General features: G+C 42.8%; 1 protein-coding gene across 1 annotated transcript in view; it reads right to left on the bottom strand.

The window, feature by feature from the left end:
• The window catches only part of LOC130109931 (atrial natriuretic peptide receptor 2-like), an 87,478-nt gene extending 69,892 nt beyond the window's left edge, over nucleotides 1-17,586 (bottom strand). Inside the window, exons 1-5 of the mRNA XM_056276894.1 lie at nucleotides 17,581-17,586; nucleotides 17,135-17,225; nucleotides 14,293-14,425; nucleotides 13,650-13,773; nucleotides 12,570-12,674 (exon numbers count right to left, since the gene is read on the bottom strand). Of these exons, the coding sequence (XP_056132869.1) occupies nucleotides 12,570-12,674; nucleotides 13,650-13,773; nucleotides 14,293-14,425; nucleotides 17,135-17,225; nucleotides 17,581-17,586 (459 nt within the window). The remainder of the gene's footprint in view (nucleotides 1-12,569; nucleotides 12,675-13,649; nucleotides 13,774-14,292; nucleotides 14,426-17,134; nucleotides 17,226-17,580) is intronic.
• Between the last annotated feature and the right edge of the window lie 1,840 nt (nucleotides 17,587-19,426).

The following is a 19,426-nucleotide window of genomic DNA, read 5'->3' on the forward strand; positions in this document are numbered from 1 at the left end:
TTTTTATTACCAAGAATTTTCCCTATTATTTGAAAGGTCTTAATAGCTTTTTTGTTCGTTGTTATCTTAGAAACAGAGTCAAAAAGATGTTGTAGTTCAATACAAAACAGCCGGATATTAGGTGTGATCTGAAGCACTTTAGCCTTATGTATGTATGTGATATTTGCCAACAAGACAGATAAACTTGAGAGAATTGTTAGTGGATTGTGAGTCTGTATTACAGTTCAGAAACAAGACCATGTCTTCTAAAATTGGTGTCAATCTATTAAATCTTAGAAAAATCAACATAGCAACTTCAACCCAGAACTCTTGAGAGTAAGTACATTTGTAGAATAAATGGGAAATAGATTCAATTTCTGTTTTGCAGAAAGAGCATACTGGAGAAATATCTTCTTTAAATCTATGCAATAATTTATTGCAAAGGTAGTATCTATATAATACCTTCATGTGAACTTCTTTTATTTTTATTTGGAATGAGGAATTTATTAGGGTCTGACCAAACTTTCTCTGCTAAGATCTCTGGAAAACTTAGTTTCCATAAAAGAGTCAATTTGGGAAAATAACTCTGATCTGAGGTCAGTATTTTTCTGATAGAGCGATTATTACATGTGGGATCTGATAGGTCTTTCCCACCAATTAGGAGCTTGGGAATTTCTCCACTCAAAGAGCCATACATTAATGCACTTTTGATGAGAAATAGTAACTTTGGTGATACACTTTTTATAACATTGTTATATTCTTTTCGAGAACTATTCATATCCTTCATCTGAAGAAAAGCTTCATATCCGTAGAGGTTGCCTCGCTCATTGAGTGCATCTAAAACAAAGATTACACCCTTATCCATCCATTCTTTTATATATCTGGACTTGTTTCTAGATAATACATGCTGATTGTTCCATATTATGCATGAATGTGGAGAAAAATTATGCTTGAAAGCAATCATCCAAGCTTCAAGAGCTCGTTTGTGAAAATTGGCACGCTTGAGGGGCAATTTATTACACTTGTAATTACAAGATAACAGAAATCTTAGGCCACCACACTTATCAAATAATAAATTGGAAATATAAAACCATTGACAATTATTTGTAGATAAACATTACTCAATCCAACTGACCTTGAAAATCTGATTGATTGTTTTAAAGTCTAATGCATTAAAGCCCCCTTAAGAGTAGCTTCTAATACATGTTTTTCTTTTAACATACTCAGTTTTGTTTTTCCATATAACGTTATATAGGAGAGAATCAATGGCTGCACATGTCTTTGGATCAACATAAAGTGAGATGGCAGGGTATATTATTCTTGAGATACCTCCTGTCTTTGACAGCAGTACATGTTCTGTACGGTAAGAAATCTTTGCAACCAACAGTTAAAGACTTTTTTTCTTTTTCTATCTTAGGTGAGAAATTGGCAGATACTCTATCAGACGCTGACTAATTTATTAAGATACCAAGATATCGTACTGATTTTTTTTACATCTATACCACTTATTGTAGTCTTAGCAGAATTAAGTACTGTTAAAAATTTTGCACTTACTCTGATTAATAGTAAGGCCTGAGGCCTTAGAGAAGTTCTTTAAAGCCTCCAATATGACCGGGCTTTGACCTTCATTCTTTAAAAAGAGACAGGTATCATCAGCCAGTTGACTAATTATTAAGTTATTTTCTCCTATTTTTATACCTTCAATACTTGTACAATGTACAGTGCATAGGCAAGGCACAGCATTTTCGGTTTTTACCGATTTCCACCGAAAAATACCCAGATTTTTAAACTGATTTCCACCCAGATTTTATGTTTCCACGGATCCAAAAGTTGTTCCTGTTCATGTGGGGTTATGTAACAGTGTCCTCTTATGGAGAAATTCGGCATGCTGGATGGCTTTGAAAAATAAAAACTGAAAACGCTGAGCCTTGTGCATAGGTTAATATGTTCGGCAGCAATTAAAAATAAAAACGGAGATATCAGACACCCTTGTCTGATACCTCGTTTAACATAAAAACGAGGTGAAGTACCGTTAACTAAAGAGACACTGCTATTGATATTTTTATAGAGCGTGTGAACCATTTTTTTTAAATTTTCCCCAAAGTCAAAATGAAGTAAAGCTTCATTTATGAATGGGTGTTCCAGTGTCGAAGGCTTCGTAAAAATAAAAAATAAAAATAAAAGTATAACTCCTTCTTTGTTAATGAAATCAGAATAATCTAATAAATCTAGGATTAAGCGAATATTATTATTTATGTGTCTGCCCTTCATAAACCCAGACTGAATTGGTGATATAATTTCGTTCAGACAGGGTTTCAGTCTTTTAGCATACAGTGAAGTGAACAATTTATAATCAGAGTTTAACAGTGATATTGGACGCCAATTAACTAAATATAAACTATCTTTAGGACAAGATCAATTCCAGCATGGTCCATTAGGGGAGCAGGAGAGATAGTGCTTGAGCAAAAGGAGGGTGCAAGAGAACCGGAGATAAGCCAAAGAATGATGCGAGATTTCTGAGGTAAGTTAGCCTTGAACCACGTAAATGAATCAGATGAGTTTGGATGTACAAATCTAAAAGCATCTAATAATGATAGACAGCTACAAAAATCATTAAGAACTAAGTTTAAGTTACTTGTTCTCCCTCTTGTAATGATCTGTGCCCTCTGGCTATGTTAACTTATAACATTAATAAAGCAAGGACGACTTCTCTCGTGCTGGGTGTTTATTCACCGACCGGATTCCGACTGACGTTGTTACGTACATCACGTGACTTTGTTGTGGCGCTACGGAAAGCCGTAAGGGACATTAGTAAATCAAATCTTACTAGCAAATATTACATCTCCCTTTTTCTGAAAAGTGCTGCTTTCTCTGCAGAGATACAGACCACGTTGAGCACGTTTATAAACGAATACAATCTTAATAAGAAAGAATATGAAAATGGAACTCTTATATAACTGGACTGCAACAAAGTAGTGTAAAACATTTCCTTCCCTGTCTAAATGTGACACCGTAATAACATTTCATCTTTTTTTTTTTTTTTTTTTTTTTTTTTTTACATTCATAAGTCAAGGATTTGTCTTGGTTTGACCGTGCGACCTGACCTCGTGGTGTAACCAGGCTGTGTGTCTGGTTGTCGCTGATTGTTCGTGTCTGGAGGTTCAGCATGCTCTTGCTGATGGGCTTGTGTGTTGTTGTTAGCGCTGGTAACAGTCTGCTGTGAAGTGTGTGTGTGTGTAGTGTGAGTGTTCACTCTGCTTTGTCGCAGGTGTTGACGGTTGCGTCGGTAGATCTGACCTTCTTTGGTTTGGATGTGGTAGCTCCTCTCTGTGTTCGCTGGTCTTTCCACAGTTGCAGGTCTCCAGGATCCATCCTCCTGCCGGAAGCGGATTGGTGTGCCTGCGGGCAGGTGGGGCAGAGGTTTGGCTGTTCGGTTGTAGTATGCCTGCTGGCGCTGTTGACATACCTCTCTCCTTTTGTGAACATCCTCCTGACTGGCGATCTGTGGCTGCAGGTGTTTTGCTGTTGATGGGAGAATGGACCGCAGCCTCCGACTCATCAGTAGCTGTGCCGGTGATTTCAGGTTGTCCACCGGTGTGTTGCGATACTCCAGTAAGCTCATGTAGGGGTCTTTGTTCTCAGCTTTGGCTTTGTCCAGGATGCGTTTGGCCGTCTGGACAGTCTTCTCGGAGAGGCCGTTGCTCTGTGGGTAGTGGGGGCTTGTGGTGGTGTGTGAGAAACCCCATGTCTGTGAGAAGTTGCGGAACTCACCAGAGCTGTAGCACGGACCGTTGTCGCTGATGATAGTCTCGGGGATTCCGTGTCGAGCCATTGCTGCTTTCAGCTTCATGATGACGGCAGATGAGGTGCAGCTGTAAAGTCTTTCTAGCTCGAAGAATCTGGAGTAGTAGTCCACAGTGACTATGAAGTCCTGTGAGTTCCATGTGAATAGGTCTGTGCCTATCACTTGCCACGGCCGCTCGGGTATGGCGTGTGACATCATTGGTTCCTTTGCATTTGCGCTGCGCCGTTCTTGGCATATGCTGCAGTCTGCTACCGCATCCTCGATCTGTTTCCCCATGCCAGGCCAGAACAGTAAGTCTCTTGCTCGGCATTTGCTTTTTTCCACGCCAAGGTGGCTGGCATGGATGCGCTGTATCATGTCCTTGCGAAGCTTTTGGGGGACAATGATTCTCTCACCTTTGAACAGGATACCGTCCATTTCTGAGATTTCTGCTCTGTGGTTCCAGTATTCCTGGATGCTGGGCGGGCACTTTTTCTTTGTGTCTGGCCAGCCAGTGAGTGTGGCTCGTCTGAGTGCGGTGAGCTGTGGATCTTGCGCTGTTTCCTGCTTGATTTCTGTGAGTCTTGTGTCGCTCACAGGGATGTTGCTGAGGACTGTGTGCACTTGGGCCTCCATCCCTTCCTGTAGGTCACTGTCGTGGTGTTCTATTGACTTGCGTGACAGTGTGTCGGCCACCGGTATGTCCTTACCGGGGCGGTGGATGATTTGGATGTCGTATTTTTGGAGCGCCAGGATCATCCGTTGCAGCCGGGGTGGTGCTGCTGCCAGTGGCTTTTTTAGTATTGCCTCCAGAGGCTTGTGGTCTGACTCCACAATCACTTTTCGTCCATACATGTACTCGTGGAACCTCTTGCAGCCGAAGACCACAGCGTAGAGCTCCTTCTCTATCTGTGCGTAGTTTTCTTCAGTGCTGTTGAGTGACTTGGACGCATAGGCAATTGGTTTGCCATCTTGGAGCATGACAGCCCCAAGGCCACTTTTGGATGCATCCACTTGGAGTCGCAGCTCTTTCTGCGGGTCGAAATATGAGAGTACTGGACCTGGGTGCTGTGTAATGAGATTCTTCATCTCTTGGAACGCCTTGTCGTGGACTGCATCCCACACAAACTCACTGTCCTGTTTCAGAAGCTGTCTGAGGGGTGAGTTTATCTGTGAGAGGTGTGGAGCAAATCTGGCGAGGTAGTTGATCATGCCGAGGACTGTCTCCAGCTCTGCTTTGTTCTGTGGGGGTTGCATGTCCTTGACCGCCTTCACCTTGTGTGGGTCTGGTTTGATGCCTTCGTGTGAGAGCGTGTGGCCGAAGTAGCTTACCTCGGACACGCATATGTGACACTTGTCGGGGTTGAGCCTCACCCCTCGCTCCCTTGTGCGCTTCAGCATCGCTCTGAGACGCTGGTCATGTTCCTCTTTAGTCTTGCCGAACACTAGTATATCGTCCACTATGGCCGTCACACCGTCCAATCCTTCATATGTTTCATCCACGCGTCTCTGGAACTCGTCTTGAGCGGACACGATTCCGAATGGCAGTCTGAGGAAACGATACCTGCCAAACACTGTGTTAAATGTCGTCAACATTGAGGATTCAGTGCTCAGTTTGATGGCCCAATAGCCTGACCGCGCGTCTAACACGCTAAAGTACTCAGCTCCAGCAAGCTTTGTGGTGGCGTCCTCCAGCGTGGGGAGGGGGTAGTGAGGTCGTTGTATCACTTTGTTAAGAGCTCTGGGGTCTAAACACACTCTAAGTTTGCCTGTCTTTGGCTTCTCAACAATGACGAGTGCGTTCACCCATTCTGTGGGTTCTGTTACCTTACAGATTATGCCGCCTTTCTCCATGCTGTCAAGCTCGTCCCTCAGTTTGCTGCGTAGGGCGATGGGGATTCTGCGTGGCGGGCAGACGACCGGCGTTGCATCTGGTGTGACGCGGAAGGTGCATTCGCCTGGGAACTCTCCTATTCCCTGGAAAACATCTGCATACTCATCCATTATGCTCTGTGATGTGACATTGTTTTCCTCGCTCACAGCCATCACTATTTTTACCAAGTTTAGGTCACGGCATGTTTTCATTGCCATGACTGGTGGGGCGTTTGTGTCAATGACGTAAAAGTCCAGCATCATTGCATTGTCTCTGTACTTACATTTGAGTTTGCATGTGCCTTTCACGCTCAGCGCGCCTCCTCCATATTCAGTGAGTCTGTGTATTGCTGGTTTCAGTGTCACATTTTTGAACAGCGCCTGGAACAGGTTGGTGGGAATGGTATTGGCCTGTGCCCCAGTGTCTAGTTTAAACTTTACCTTCTGTGGAGGTGTGCCAATTCCAACCTCTACGTAAGCCTGCTCGTTGCTTTTTCCGTTGTTCTCTATTGAGATGCAGTCTATGTACAGCTCTGTCTGTTCTCCCACAGCGGTGCTCTCCACTGTAATGTTGTCGAAGTACAGTTCTTCCTGCTCTCTGTCAGTGGTGTACTCTTCTGGGTTCTCTCCGACGGCATGTACTGTGCCGCGGTAGTACTTTGTCTGTCCCTGGGAGCTAGACTTGCATACTTTAGCAAAATGATTGAGCTTCTTGCATTTAATGCATTGTTTACCCTTAGCTGGGCAAGTGGCTTTAGCGCCGTGTAGCCCTCCACAATAGCTACACGCCCTGGCGGCGGTGCTAACGTCCCTTTGTCTGAAGTTAGCGTTAGCTGCTTTGGGTGCGTTCGGTTTGTAAGTCTTTCTGCCTATTGCGTGCACCGTTTCATGTGTGCTGCCCTGGCCCATAAACGTTAGCTGTTGCTTTGCTAGCTCGTGTGAGCGGGCTACATCTATGGCTTTTTCTAGCGTTAGCTCAGCTCCCTGGCTAAGTAGCTTTTCTCTCACTCTGGGTGAGTTGGTGGCAAACACGATGCGGTCCCTGACCATCTCGTCGGCATTTGGGTAGCCACAGTCTTTGACTAGGAGCTTTAGCTCAGTTATAAATTGTTCGAAGGATTCACTCTCTCCCCGCATCTTTTCATGAAATTTATATCTGGCATAAATCGGGTTTGCTTTGGGGGTGATGTACTCAGTGTACTTATCGTAGTACGTTTCTAGCTTCTTGGCTTGTTCTCCGCTGAGTGTCCAAGTGTTGTGCACATCTCGCCCTTTTTCCCCTATCCAGAGCAGGAGGTAGCTGCATTTCTCCTCTTCGTTCTTCCCGCGCAGGGGGCCCGTGAACATTAGCTCCGTTGTTTGTCGAAATCGTCTCCATGCTTCAGGTAAGTTCGCCGATTCCCAGTCCATCCGTGGAGCTGGAACGCCGTACGAATCCATATTGGGTATTTAAACTCCGCTACTCTGACACCATGTAATGATCTGTGCCCTCTGGCTATGTTAACTTATAACATTAATAAAGCAAGGACGACTTCTCTCGTGCTGGGTGTTTATTCACCGACCGGATTCCGACTGACGTTGTTACGTACATCACGTGACTTTGTTGTGGCGCTACGGAAAGCCGTAAGGGACATTAGTAAATCAAATCTTACTAGCAAATATTACACCTCTCGGGGGAGATCTGTCAACATACAAATCTGGGGCCTCATTGAAGTCACTGCCAATAAAGAGTGCAGCTGAAGGAAATCTATTTTTTAGAGTTAGTATATTGGTAGACAATTCTTGAAGGAGTACGTTATTTAGAGTGGTCCTATTATAACCATAAACACTGGCTAAAATAATTAACAAATCATCAATTTGAATAACTGTTAAAATCCATCTGCCGTCAGAAGAAAGTTGTGTTTCATTAATAGATCCAATATCGCTGATCAAATAAGATCATAATGCCCCCTGAATGATTAGAACCATGACAAAAAAAGAGCTTTTCCATCCCACTGATTGTGCCAAAATGTTTCATCTCTTCGACATGAATGCACTTCTTGTAAAAAGTAAATGTCTTTTTTTGTGCCTTACAAAACAAAAATAAAGCTTTTCTTGTGGTTATTTCTCTTATCCCTCATACATTCAGAGAAAAACAAGAAAGAGAAAATTGTGACAAAATACTAAAAAAAAAATTACCTTATAGGTACAGACTTGAAAGTGTGTAACCTTAAACTGTGGAAAAAAGTGCAAAACAAAGAATTATGATACACCCCTATGTTAAACTGTACTGCAGACTCAAGGACGATATTGCAAAACTTAAAGAGATACACTCTCCAAAATTGTGAAAGAAAACAAGGGGCAAAAGTTCCTGAATGCGGAAAACGAAAGGCAAAGTAGAAAGTGCTTAACTTAATGAGCACTGCCCCCCAACAAAAACAGATAATGGAACAAGGAGTAAAGTATCTATCAATGGCTTAGTCTAAATATAGAGGAGCTAATTCAGAATCTTCAATCAATGGATAAAAAATAGGGACTGTAGATAAACAGTACCATTAGGAAAGAAAGAAGTCATCTTGTAAGAAGTGGGGTGCAGGCAAGGAGACAAATTCTGTCTAGAAAGGAGACTGGTGCCACCTGCTGATGATAAAAAACAAAAAAACAAAATATATATAGAAAATGAAATAGAAAATGTACCTGGCCCTTCTACAACAGCCACAGGCCTACTGTCTAAACCGTGTAGAAAAATGCAATGTTCTTGAGTCCACTGAGCTTTCATTTTATCACACACTGACAATAACGTCAGCCTTCACAAACTAACAATAACCACTGCAACAAAACAATCTCCTTTAAGATAAAGTTAACTTTCATGTACGTTTAACTTAATAAAATAATTCACCCAGAAACCTCAATGGAGAGAATATATCAAGTAGAAATCTTGGCATGGGATAAGGCAGTCACTGACCCATCTGGTGACCCATCTTGTGTAGAGATCTTTCTTCCAGCGATGATGGCGAATGAACCACTGTAGCCAGCCAACTTCCCTTCTTTTCTCATTTGTTCCACAAGTGGCCACAGATTGGCTCTTGCATCTTTTACGTGTTGAGTCCTCTGTGATCTTGATTTTCTTTTGCTTCAAAACTTCTGAGTGGTTGGCATCTGCTCATACACGATCACGGTGTGTGCGAGGTAGAAAGTGTACAATAATGTGGCGTGGATGCATGTTAATACAACTTCTGTTGCTCTTATCCTTCTTGGGCCCAATTTGATGTGCCACATCCACAGAATTTTGGAGGGAATCCTTGATTCCTGGGGAGACTCTGGACAGTAAATCAATCACGGTCATCTTAACGTTTTCGCTTTCTCGTTCCGGGACACCAGATATCTTCAAGTTCCATCTTCTCTTGTAGGCATCCATCTCATTTATCCGCTCTTGTAGCACTGTTCTCTGTTGTTAGAGATTGGACCCTCTGCTCCATCTCTGTCACGTTAGTAGTAAACCCTCACCTGCTCCTTAACAACTTTAACAGACGTGGACAGAGAGCGGATGGCGTCAGTGTTCTTGTTGACCCATTTCTCAATACAGTTTAGTTTCTTGAGGAAGGAGTCTTGATTTTCAGCGATTTTGTTGATTGCAGCGAGTAGGGTGGCGTCTGTTATGGACTCCAGGGCCTCTCTTCGGATAACTTTCTTACATGGACTGTTAACAGATGTCTCTGCAAGAGATTGATATTCGACTGAGTTGTTGTCGGCGAGCTGTTTCGTGTAGTCGTGTGCACGTTTTACTCTCTCCACTACAGTCTCTATATCTTCCTCCTTATTTACCTTGTTATTCACTGCAATTATCTTTCCTGGCGGACGTAACGTTACGCTAGCAAGAGTGAGCTATGTTAGCAAGCATGGTTTTCCCAAATAGAATAGCAAAAATTTGGTCAGAAGCATTTTAAAAAGTTCTCATGAAGCCACTTCGTCGTCAGACAGTTCTTTTCAGTCATTTTAACTTCAAAGGGGTGATTAAAGCCACGTTTTGCATGACGTCATGGTCTGCTGTATAAAAACGCATATTACACTGATGCCATCTTCGGCCCACTTGCCGGCCACTCGTAACTTGCGCGTGATCATGCGCGTCATGTCACTGTTTATGACGTGTGTTTGTCACATCATCTCCTTCGTGAAGTTCATTGCTCTGCCCTAGAAACACACTAGCATTCTCCAGTTTAGAGAAATAGTCTAAATTACTCGGCGGGTTGGTTTTCTGTCTCAATGAATTTACCAACCACTCTTCTGCCGACGAGATTATCGAGTATAGATTATGACGAATTGATGACTTAATTGATTATGGCTAATGACTATTGCAAACTGTTCTCTTCTCTAACATGTCTTTTCTCTCTCTGAATGATGTCTTCTCCTTTCTCTTTTTCTGTGAATTAATGGTGTCATGTGAGTCTCTCTTGCATGCATGTGCAGTCGGTTCTCCTCCCAGGTCTCCGTGGTGATGGTGGCCGCCATTTGGATGCTGCCTGCCCTTCCACTCCTCACCTAAGTTTTTCTTATTACATGATGATGCTAGTCGCGTGGCTTGGGTCCTGGACTGCTCCGTTGGCACGTGGACACTGCTTGGCATCCTGTGCATCATGTTCTTCATAAATTTTATGTCCATTATAATTCTGTTATCCTCTTTCAATGTTTTATTATGTAAATTGCGTGAACACAACATCCATTGCACGCTGTCCGTCTTGGGAGAGAGATCCCTCCTCTGTTGCTCTCCCTGAGGTTTCTTCTTATTTTTTCTCCCTGTTAAAGGGGTTTTTTAGGGAGTTTTTCCTTATCCAATGAGAGGGTCTAAGGACAGGATGTTGTGTTGCTGTTAAGCCCACTGAGGCAAATTTGTAATTTGTGATATTGGGCTATACAAATAAAATTGATTTGATTTGATTTGATTTAAATTTTATTTTTGATTATTGCCAACATGTCTGGTACAGACGCTGTTACAGACGCACCATGACTACCACCAACGGATTGCAGTATTTACAGGCGTTGGACAGCGGCCATTTTAAATTGTTTGAAAAATTGTATTAAAGTTGTTAAAATTTTCATTTTGGTGTCAGTCGTTTCTTAACAGACATACTAACTAACATATGCAATGCATTAATACCCCAACTGGGTATTTATCTTGACAGAATATAGAGTTTAAAAACCGACAGTCATTTTGAACGCCTATGGTCATTCTAGTAGTTTTTAAGTTTTGGTTGTTGTTTGGGACTGTTTCAATATTTATTTTCAGTTCTTTTTTTACATTTCATTTTTTATAGGCCTTGTTACGTTTGTTACATTATGAAGGAATCAGGAACACTTTGTCATTTCACCTCATGTACTTGCGCACATGAAATGAAACGAAATGCCGTTTCCCCCAGCCCACAGCAGTGCAACATACAGACAAAAACACATTCAAGAACTATTAGTAATATGTGTTTTCTGTTTTGTTTTTCTGGTAATTTTTTCACTTTTTAAATTTTGCTATTCAAGTTCAACCACGTCTCTCTGAAGGTTAAATTGTTTGAAAAATAGTATTGAAGTTGTTACAATGAGGGCCGGTCTGGTGGCCGAGCGGAATAAACCGCCGTTCTTGCAACCCACTCGTCATGTGGCTGGGAGGTTCGTATCCCAGACTCGCCGTAACCAGTCATGGCCAGAGCGTCCACGGGGTAAGGCATTCATTAGGCCACCCTTACCCGAGGGATAGTGGGTGTAGATCGGTGTAGTGTTCGGGGACTCATCGTTCTCCAGCAACCCCTCTGGCCCACCCGGGCGCCTGCAGCCAAGCAACTGAAAGCATTCTCCCTACGCCTCCTTCGCAGCCTGAAGGTAATGCAATCCATGCAATGCTTCAGCATGTAAAATAGCGAGAGCAGCCGACACAAGTTTGAAGGAAGCTGGTGTTACAACTATCTCCTTCCTGTGGAAACGTGAGCCAGGGGAGTTATTCGAGAAGAGTTCCGGCCATATGCCATTGGGTTAATCGGGTGGGATAAGGGGAAAAACTAGAAATAAAATTTATTAAAAAAAAAAGTTGTTAAAATGTTAATTTTGGTGTAAGTCGTTTCCTAACAGACATACTAACACATTAAATGCATTAATATCTCAAATGGGTATTTATCTTGACAGAATGTAGAGTTTAAAAACTGGCCAGCATTTTGACCACCCATGGTCGTTTTAGGTAGGAGTGAAATCCCAGTCTTTCTAGTTTAAAGGCAAATTTAGTAAATGGCATAAAAGAAAGACTAGAAACAAACACTTGAAGCAAGAGAGAGAGGCTTACAATAAAGACCCTGAAAGACTGATAGATAGATAGATAGATAGATAGATAGATAGATAGATAGATAGATAGATAGATAGATAGATAGATAGATAGATAGATAGATAGATAGATAGATAGATAGATAGATAGATAGATAGATAGATAGATAGATATAGATATAGATAGATAGATAGATAGATAGATCTACGTATAAATCACAGATGAAGTCTTCAGACTTCATCTGTGATTTATGATGTTTGTTTTTCTTTCCCCTTTGTATCTGTCCAAGTCAGAGAGTACTGCTGGCGTTGTGTGTGGCTGCCGCTTCTCCCTCTCATAGCCCCCATTCCCATCCACCCCTGTATGTCTGTGTTGTTTAGCTGTCATCTTGTTTCACCCTGTTTATTGTAAAGCGACTTTGAGTATTAAAAAAGCGCTATATCAGTTTATTATTATTATTATAGATAGATAGATAGATAGATAGATAGATAGATAGATAGATAGATAGATAGATAGATAGATAGATAGATAGATAGATAGATAGATAGATAGATAGATAGATAGATAGATAGATAGATAGATAGATAGATAGATAGATAGATAGATAGACAGACAGATAGATAGATAGAAACAATGTTTCAGATCAAGTTTGATTACCTTTGAAATCCAGTATTTCTGAGTCATTTTGCCGGCTTTGGACACGGTGTGGGTCACTATCTTGCCGTCATCAGGGATCCAGGGGCCACATATTCCCCCTTGTCTCTGTGAAAACAGTGACACTGTGAATGACGCGGCTCTCTATGTTCAAATTAGACAATTATGATTGGCAGTAAAAAAACAGAAGCAAACTATGGTACTTTGTGAAGGTGGCTTTCTGTCTGTCTGTCTGTCTGCCTGGGTATTTATTAAATATTAATTAATTTACTTAATTGTTCAATAAAATGGATGTATGGCATTTTAAGAATTTATTCAGCGATTTGTTCATCAGTCATCAACACCACACTGTAGTTTTGAGGTGATCACAGTATCAAGCAGAATCCTGAGAAAAATATTTCCCAAAAATATGACAATAATCCTCATCATAGTACTTAAAAGGTCAGACCACTTTTTGTTGTTAAAGTTAGACCAAAATCGAAAAACTAATATTTTCTACCATTACATGTTAATTATCATGCAATTTGTACTCTCTTTATATTGACAAAAAGATACAAGTAGGTATAGAAGGTAGAATTCAGCTTTTCTATTTTTCTATTTTTAAGAGTTCCCCCAGTTCAGCTTCTCTCAGCCATCTTTTTTCTGATACTCATATCAGACACTCATTTACATACAGCCAATCAGATCAGTCATTAATATGAAAACCCCGCCTACCCATACCACCAAACCTTGCTTGGGGTTGTCACTCAAAGTTCACCTCAGGAATATTTATAAAGGAGTAGACCACTCCCTCACAGTTCTTTAGAAAATTGAGAATAGTTATGGATAAAGAATATAAGAAAACACAATACTGGTAATTTATAAATAAAAAATTGCTGGTGAATGTCTTATTATGCTGTTTTTAGAAGTGAAATGTTAAATCTGATCACTGATTTTGGTCCAACTTTAAGAAAAGGATAGAACGGAAAAGGGAAATCTCTCCATTTGTTTTGCTGTGGACGACATAGAGACCTGCAGGTAGCGCTGCAAGAAGTTGGAGTTAGAATGGGTTCAGTAAAGGACGCTGGGGGGGGGGGGACTAACCATGAGGGCGAGGGGGCAGGAGTGGATGTTAGCATGGTAAACACAGCAGTTCATCTCGTTGGCATTGTTCCAGTTTGCTGGACACTCGTGCTCATGACAGAAGCTTTTGGCCTCCGAAGCATCGCTAAGAGACGATGAACCCGGAAGAGGGGAAAAATGGATAAAGGGATTATTACAGCTCTGTATTTCAATTTACAACTTTACAATTACAACTTACATTATTTACAACTTTACAATTTACAACAAAAGTTCAGACAAAATAAAAGACCAGTATAGTAGCTTTACTTGTGCCATCACAATTTTTTCTCCTTATCGCCATAATACTGTCTAAGCCAAAACTATTTCCCCCCATTCCTAAGTTACACAACAGAATCTTTCATGTACAAATCATGTCAGGGCTGTTGGTAAAGTAACACCCTGTACAGCACCAAAAACCATAGCGCTAACTTTGATTATGGTGATGATCAGTTGTGCCACACAAATACCTGCATCTGTGTGTGTGTGTGTGTGTGTGTGTGTGTGTGTGTGTGTGTGTGTGTGTGTGTGTGTGTGTGTGTGTGTGTGTGTGTGTGTGTGTGTGTGTGTGTGCATTGTAAAGACTCAGCAGAGGGTCCAGATTCCTGGTGAACACGTATGCAGTCACCTGAAGTGGAAGATCCGGTTTCTGACTGCGTACTCATAGAAGGAATCCGAGGCCGTCACGGTGTAACTGACATTGAACTCCTCCCCATTGGTGACTTTCTCAGGAGGACGCTGCACCCAAGCCATCACCAGACCTGCAGGAACACAGACGTTAGGAAAGGGCACATTCGCATGCACACGCACGCACGCACACGCACGCACGCACGCACGCACACACACACACACGCACACGCACACACAAGCGTGGACGCAATCACACAAAGTGTGTGTGTGTGTGGTGTGTGTGTGTGCACAAACTACAAGTTTATCTGTGCATAAAAACACACCAAACACACAAATACATTCACATATTCCCTTACACACAAAAAAAGACACACACATGCAGAAAACTACACACATAATTGGCAGGGACTGTTAGCCATGTGGTCATAGAGACTGTCAGGTCCCCAAAAGGTTGCAGGTCTGATTCCCAAAGATATCTATAGAGGCCGTTGTCATTAACAAGCCTCAGTATCATCAGAGACCCCCTCCTCCACCACACTCAGCCGGTACCGTACCGTATCTGGACCACAACCACGTGTTAAAAAAGCCGTTTCAAGCATCGGGTTGGCGTGGCGGTCTATTCCGTTGCCTACCAACACAGGGATCGTCGGATCGAATCCCCATGTTACCTTCAGCTTGGTCGGGCATCCCTACAGACACAATTGGCTGTGTCTGCGGGTGGGAAGCCGGATGTGGGTATGTGTCCTGGTCCAGCACCGTGTATAGAGAGAGTCTGGCCATCCTTTGATCTTTGCAACATGCGCTGTGATTGGCTGAGAGCCTGTGTTGCGTGCTTGACAGGCACCATGTTGCCTACCAACGTCTGGCTCTGTCATCATGACGTTTCAATGATTTTTCCTGCATTTTTGGCCCATTTCTCGCCGATTTGTAGCAGTTGAATGAGAAATGGTGGAGGCGTCCAGGTAGCGTAGCGGTCTATTCCATTGCCTCCAGCTTAGTCAGGCATCCCTGCAGACACGTGTCTAGAGGTGGGAAGCCAGATGCAGGTATCTGTCCTGGTCGCCGCACTAGCGCCTCCTCTGGCCGGTCGCCTGTTCGGGGGGGGAGGGGGAACTGGGGGGAATAGCGTGATCCTCCCACGCACTACGTCCCCCTGGTGAAACTCCTCATTGTCAGGTGAAAAGAAGCGGCTGGCGACTCCACAAGTATCGGAGGAAGCATGTGGTAGTCTGCAGCCCTCCCCGGATCGGCAGAGCAGGTGGAGTAGCGACCGGGACAGCTCAGAAGAGTGGGGTAATTGGCCAAAATACAATTGGGGAGAAAGGGGGGGGGTCAAAAAAAGGAGAAATGGTGTGTTGTGCAGCTTGGGGCTGTTCCATTCGGCCAGGACAAGGCCGTATGATGCGTCGATTTCCACAGGATGCAGAAAGGAGGGCAGTTGGACCATGAAGATTCGCAGGCTGGGCTGGTCCCTCTCAGCTTATTCCTACTTGTGCTCTGGGAGTTCATTTCAGTGTTTACGATTTTTCGATAAACTAACTTCCCTAGAGCAATCCGAGAGTCTGTAAGGTATTGATGTTTGGAAATCAGTTGTATAGCACATCCAAGCCATGTATAACCGTTGATAGAAATCAGGCAAATGTAAACAGTGTCAGATTGTCATATGGGATGGATTGAGTGACAGGCCTGAGCCAGAGCCGAGGCAGTGTGTGGGTAGTGTTGAGATAAACTAAACAAGAGCCCCGATACAGAACTGGCGCTGCACTGGCTAAACCTCTAAACAGGTAGGCCTTATATTTCTCAAGTGTCCCTGATATTATTGCTCATTATTATTCACTAGTAGTCTACTGAACATTGCAAAATATGTAATACTGGTACTGATCACCAATTTACCCACCACACCAGTAGTGTAGTGGATAAAAACTAAAGTCTCTGGAATACATTTTTGGGTTGAAATCTACATGTATGCAGCAGAGGCCCCTGCTCAGTGCCTGTGACTGTGTTATGACAGTTGGTGGGTTTCTTCCTGATCTCATCACCTTCATCATGGACTGAAAAAGTGAAAGACGTTATTACCATAGCCTCTGCTCTTGATCCGGTTTTAAACCACCTACTCTGACTACTGGTACGCAATGATGAAAAAAAAATGTCTGGTTCTCTGTAACTGGGATTGAAATGATGGAAAATCCATAATTTCTGGAACCCTAAGTACTGGTACTGAATGATGTAAAATACATAAAGTGCCTCTCAAAATTATTTATGCAGTGGTGTGGCCTTAAAAGGCCAAACCCCTTTTTCAATAGCTTCAACATGTTGTCTAAATTTTTAATCTAATAAATTCTTGTTTCCTCTAAATTGGGATCAAAGTCTAGTAATAGAAATTACCAGAATGATCCATTCATAGTACATTACACTCACAAAACAGGGTAAGCTGTGAGCCTCATTTTGCCATGTGACCAATTAATAAGGTGGCAGACACAATAGTCATATTAAATTCTTAACAGTATCAGACAGATACTGTTAAGAATTTAAAACAGACTAACAGTAGTCAAAAGTTCAGGGGGGAGGGGGAACTGAGGGGAATAGCGTGATCCTCCCACATGCCACATCCCCCTGGCGAAACTCCTCACTGTCAGGTGAAAAGAAGCGGCTGGCGACTCCACATGTATCGGAGGAGGCATGTGTTAGTCTGCAGCCCTCCCTGGATTGGCAGAGGGGGTAGAGCAGCAACCGGGATAGCTCAGAAGAGTGGGGTAACTGGCCAAGTACAATTGGGGAGGAAAAGGGGGGGGGACATAAACAGAAAGACGTACAGACAGACAGGTATTTAAAGGTTTTACCTCCACAGCTGATCATGTTGTAATCATTTGGATTGTCGATGGGCCAACAGTCATACTCCGTGTTATCCAGATCATGCCAGCCGTTCGCTCCCTATAGATGAGACCACAAGTTATTCTGACTAACCCATTTCTTTAGATCCTAAGGCAAGCTTCATTGATCCATTAAGTTTTGTACTTTATTTTTTGGTGCACGAATTGAAACCAGGTTGCAGCAAGTAAACCAGAGTGTAAAGCCAGGCATCACACTGACACAACACAAGCCCATCTGCAGCCACAAATGTTTCTGACAAGACAACAAAGGCGGAGGGAAGGGAAGGGAAGGTGGGGGGTATTCATCGGAAAATGCAGAAAATGGAAATTACTTTGAACCAATTTCAGGTTTGTATTTCTTTTTTTCTGTGCAAGTCTATCGTAAGAATATATTCCCCTTGTTTTATGGACACTACCTCCATGCCAACCCATATGCGTGTTGAAGCCAATCAAGCTGACCTTAAACACCCATAGCTGCAGGTACAGTCTTACACACTTTAGGAATTAGCTCTGCCATGCAGCCACAGAGACAATTTCTACATCAGGTGAAAACTTACCAGAAAGAGAGACAGGTAAAACCATGATGCTGTTCGTAGAGCCATGAGGAACGGAGACGGGATTCGAAGTCCTCCGAAACTGACCCACCGAATGACTGACTGACTGACCAAGGTTGGGTGTGTGTGAGAGATTCTGTTTCAGTGTATGTGTGTGTTGTGTATTTCGATGTGTGTGTATTCGGTTTTTCAGTGTGTGCCACAGTATGACTGTGCACATATGTGTGTGTGTGTGTGTGTGTGTGTGTGTGTGTGTGTGTGTGTTTGTGTGCGCACTGATTTCTCTATGACCTGCCCTCTTATCATTTAGTCCCCTTAATTGTCCAATCAGTTGAAGAGGTCCTCAAATCTGTGAAGAGCTGGAGATGGGACTCTTTCTCAAGGTGCCTCGACTCACCTCCACCCTCCATTCCAATTAGACGACCAACAGAACCTTCAAATAGACAGCAACAACAACAACAACTTAGTTTTGTATAGCACCTTTCAAGGAACCCAAGAACCTACAAACAGTCACAATTCTGTACCCAAGATGAGTCTTATTACAGAGACAAAGATTTTTTTAAAATAAATGAATTAATATAAATAAATGTCAATTAAATCAACAGTGGTTTTCAACAGAAACAGACTGAGATTGTTGTTTGTCTAACTTAGGAATCAGGAACACTTTGCCATTTCACTTCATGCACTTGCGCACATGAAATGAAACGAAATGCCGTTTCCCCCAGCCTACAGCAGCACAACACAAAGACAAAAACACACCCAAAAACCACAAGAACCACATGAACACACATATCCAAGCTAACACATATATCCAAACTAAACAAAAAAAAACATTTTTTTAAAATCACTGTCCAAGGGAACGAACGCCAGCCAGGATGATTGCCGGAACTGCCGGTCTGCATGGGCTAGCAGTTAGCTTAGCCTGCTCCGCTTCCGCGACCTGTCAGACCGCCCTCGGTGTTACTTCCTCGGGCGCAGCTCCGGGCAAGGTCGTGGTCCCTGGGCCCACAGGATGCAGCAGACCAAGCTCTCCCAGCCATCAAACGAAGACAAAACTTAGACACAGACTTGGACAAAGACACTGGATGGACGGTACTGGGTGAGGCCGACGCAAATGTGAATTTGCGCCGCCATCTTCCCACATCGGTACGGGTGAGGCCGCTGTGAACAACAATTCGCGCCGCTAAAAACAAAAAACACAATTCGCGCAGCCATCTTCCCACACCGGAAGCGGAACTCAACACAAACGGAAAGCAACACAAACCAAACAACACGGGGAGGAGGGCGGGACCTGCAAAAGATTCAATCAAGTGGGAGACTTCATTTGTCTCTGGGCAGAGTTGACTGACTGCGACCTAGTTTTGTCAGAAACGTGGCTGAAATCATCGATTACGAACAATATGATATAACATTGATGGATGTAATGTCTACAGGACAAGTTGTATAAACAAATGAAGGGGAGTTGCGATCTATGCTAAACACTGGCGGTTTCATAGCAAGTTTTACCTGGGTGGCATGGGGTTCCAGCTGGAGGTCAGAGGTTTATTTCCCGCATACTGTATTTCAGAGACTTCATATCCCGCATTCTGGTGATTTTTTTAAACCTGTCAATCACACTATAATGAGACAACGTAAAATCAACTTTTATGTTGAACACTTGACATAGTCCTATTTATTTCTAAAAGAAGTTTAAATAACTATCAGAGAT

Source organism: Lampris incognitus, chromosome 3 (assembly GCF_029633865.1).
Source record: "Lampris incognitus isolate fLamInc1 chromosome 3, fLamInc1.hap2, whole genome shotgun sequence".
In the NCBI taxonomy this organism is placed as follows: Eukaryota; Metazoa; Chordata; class Actinopteri; order Lampriformes; family Lampridae; genus Lampris; species Lampris incognitus.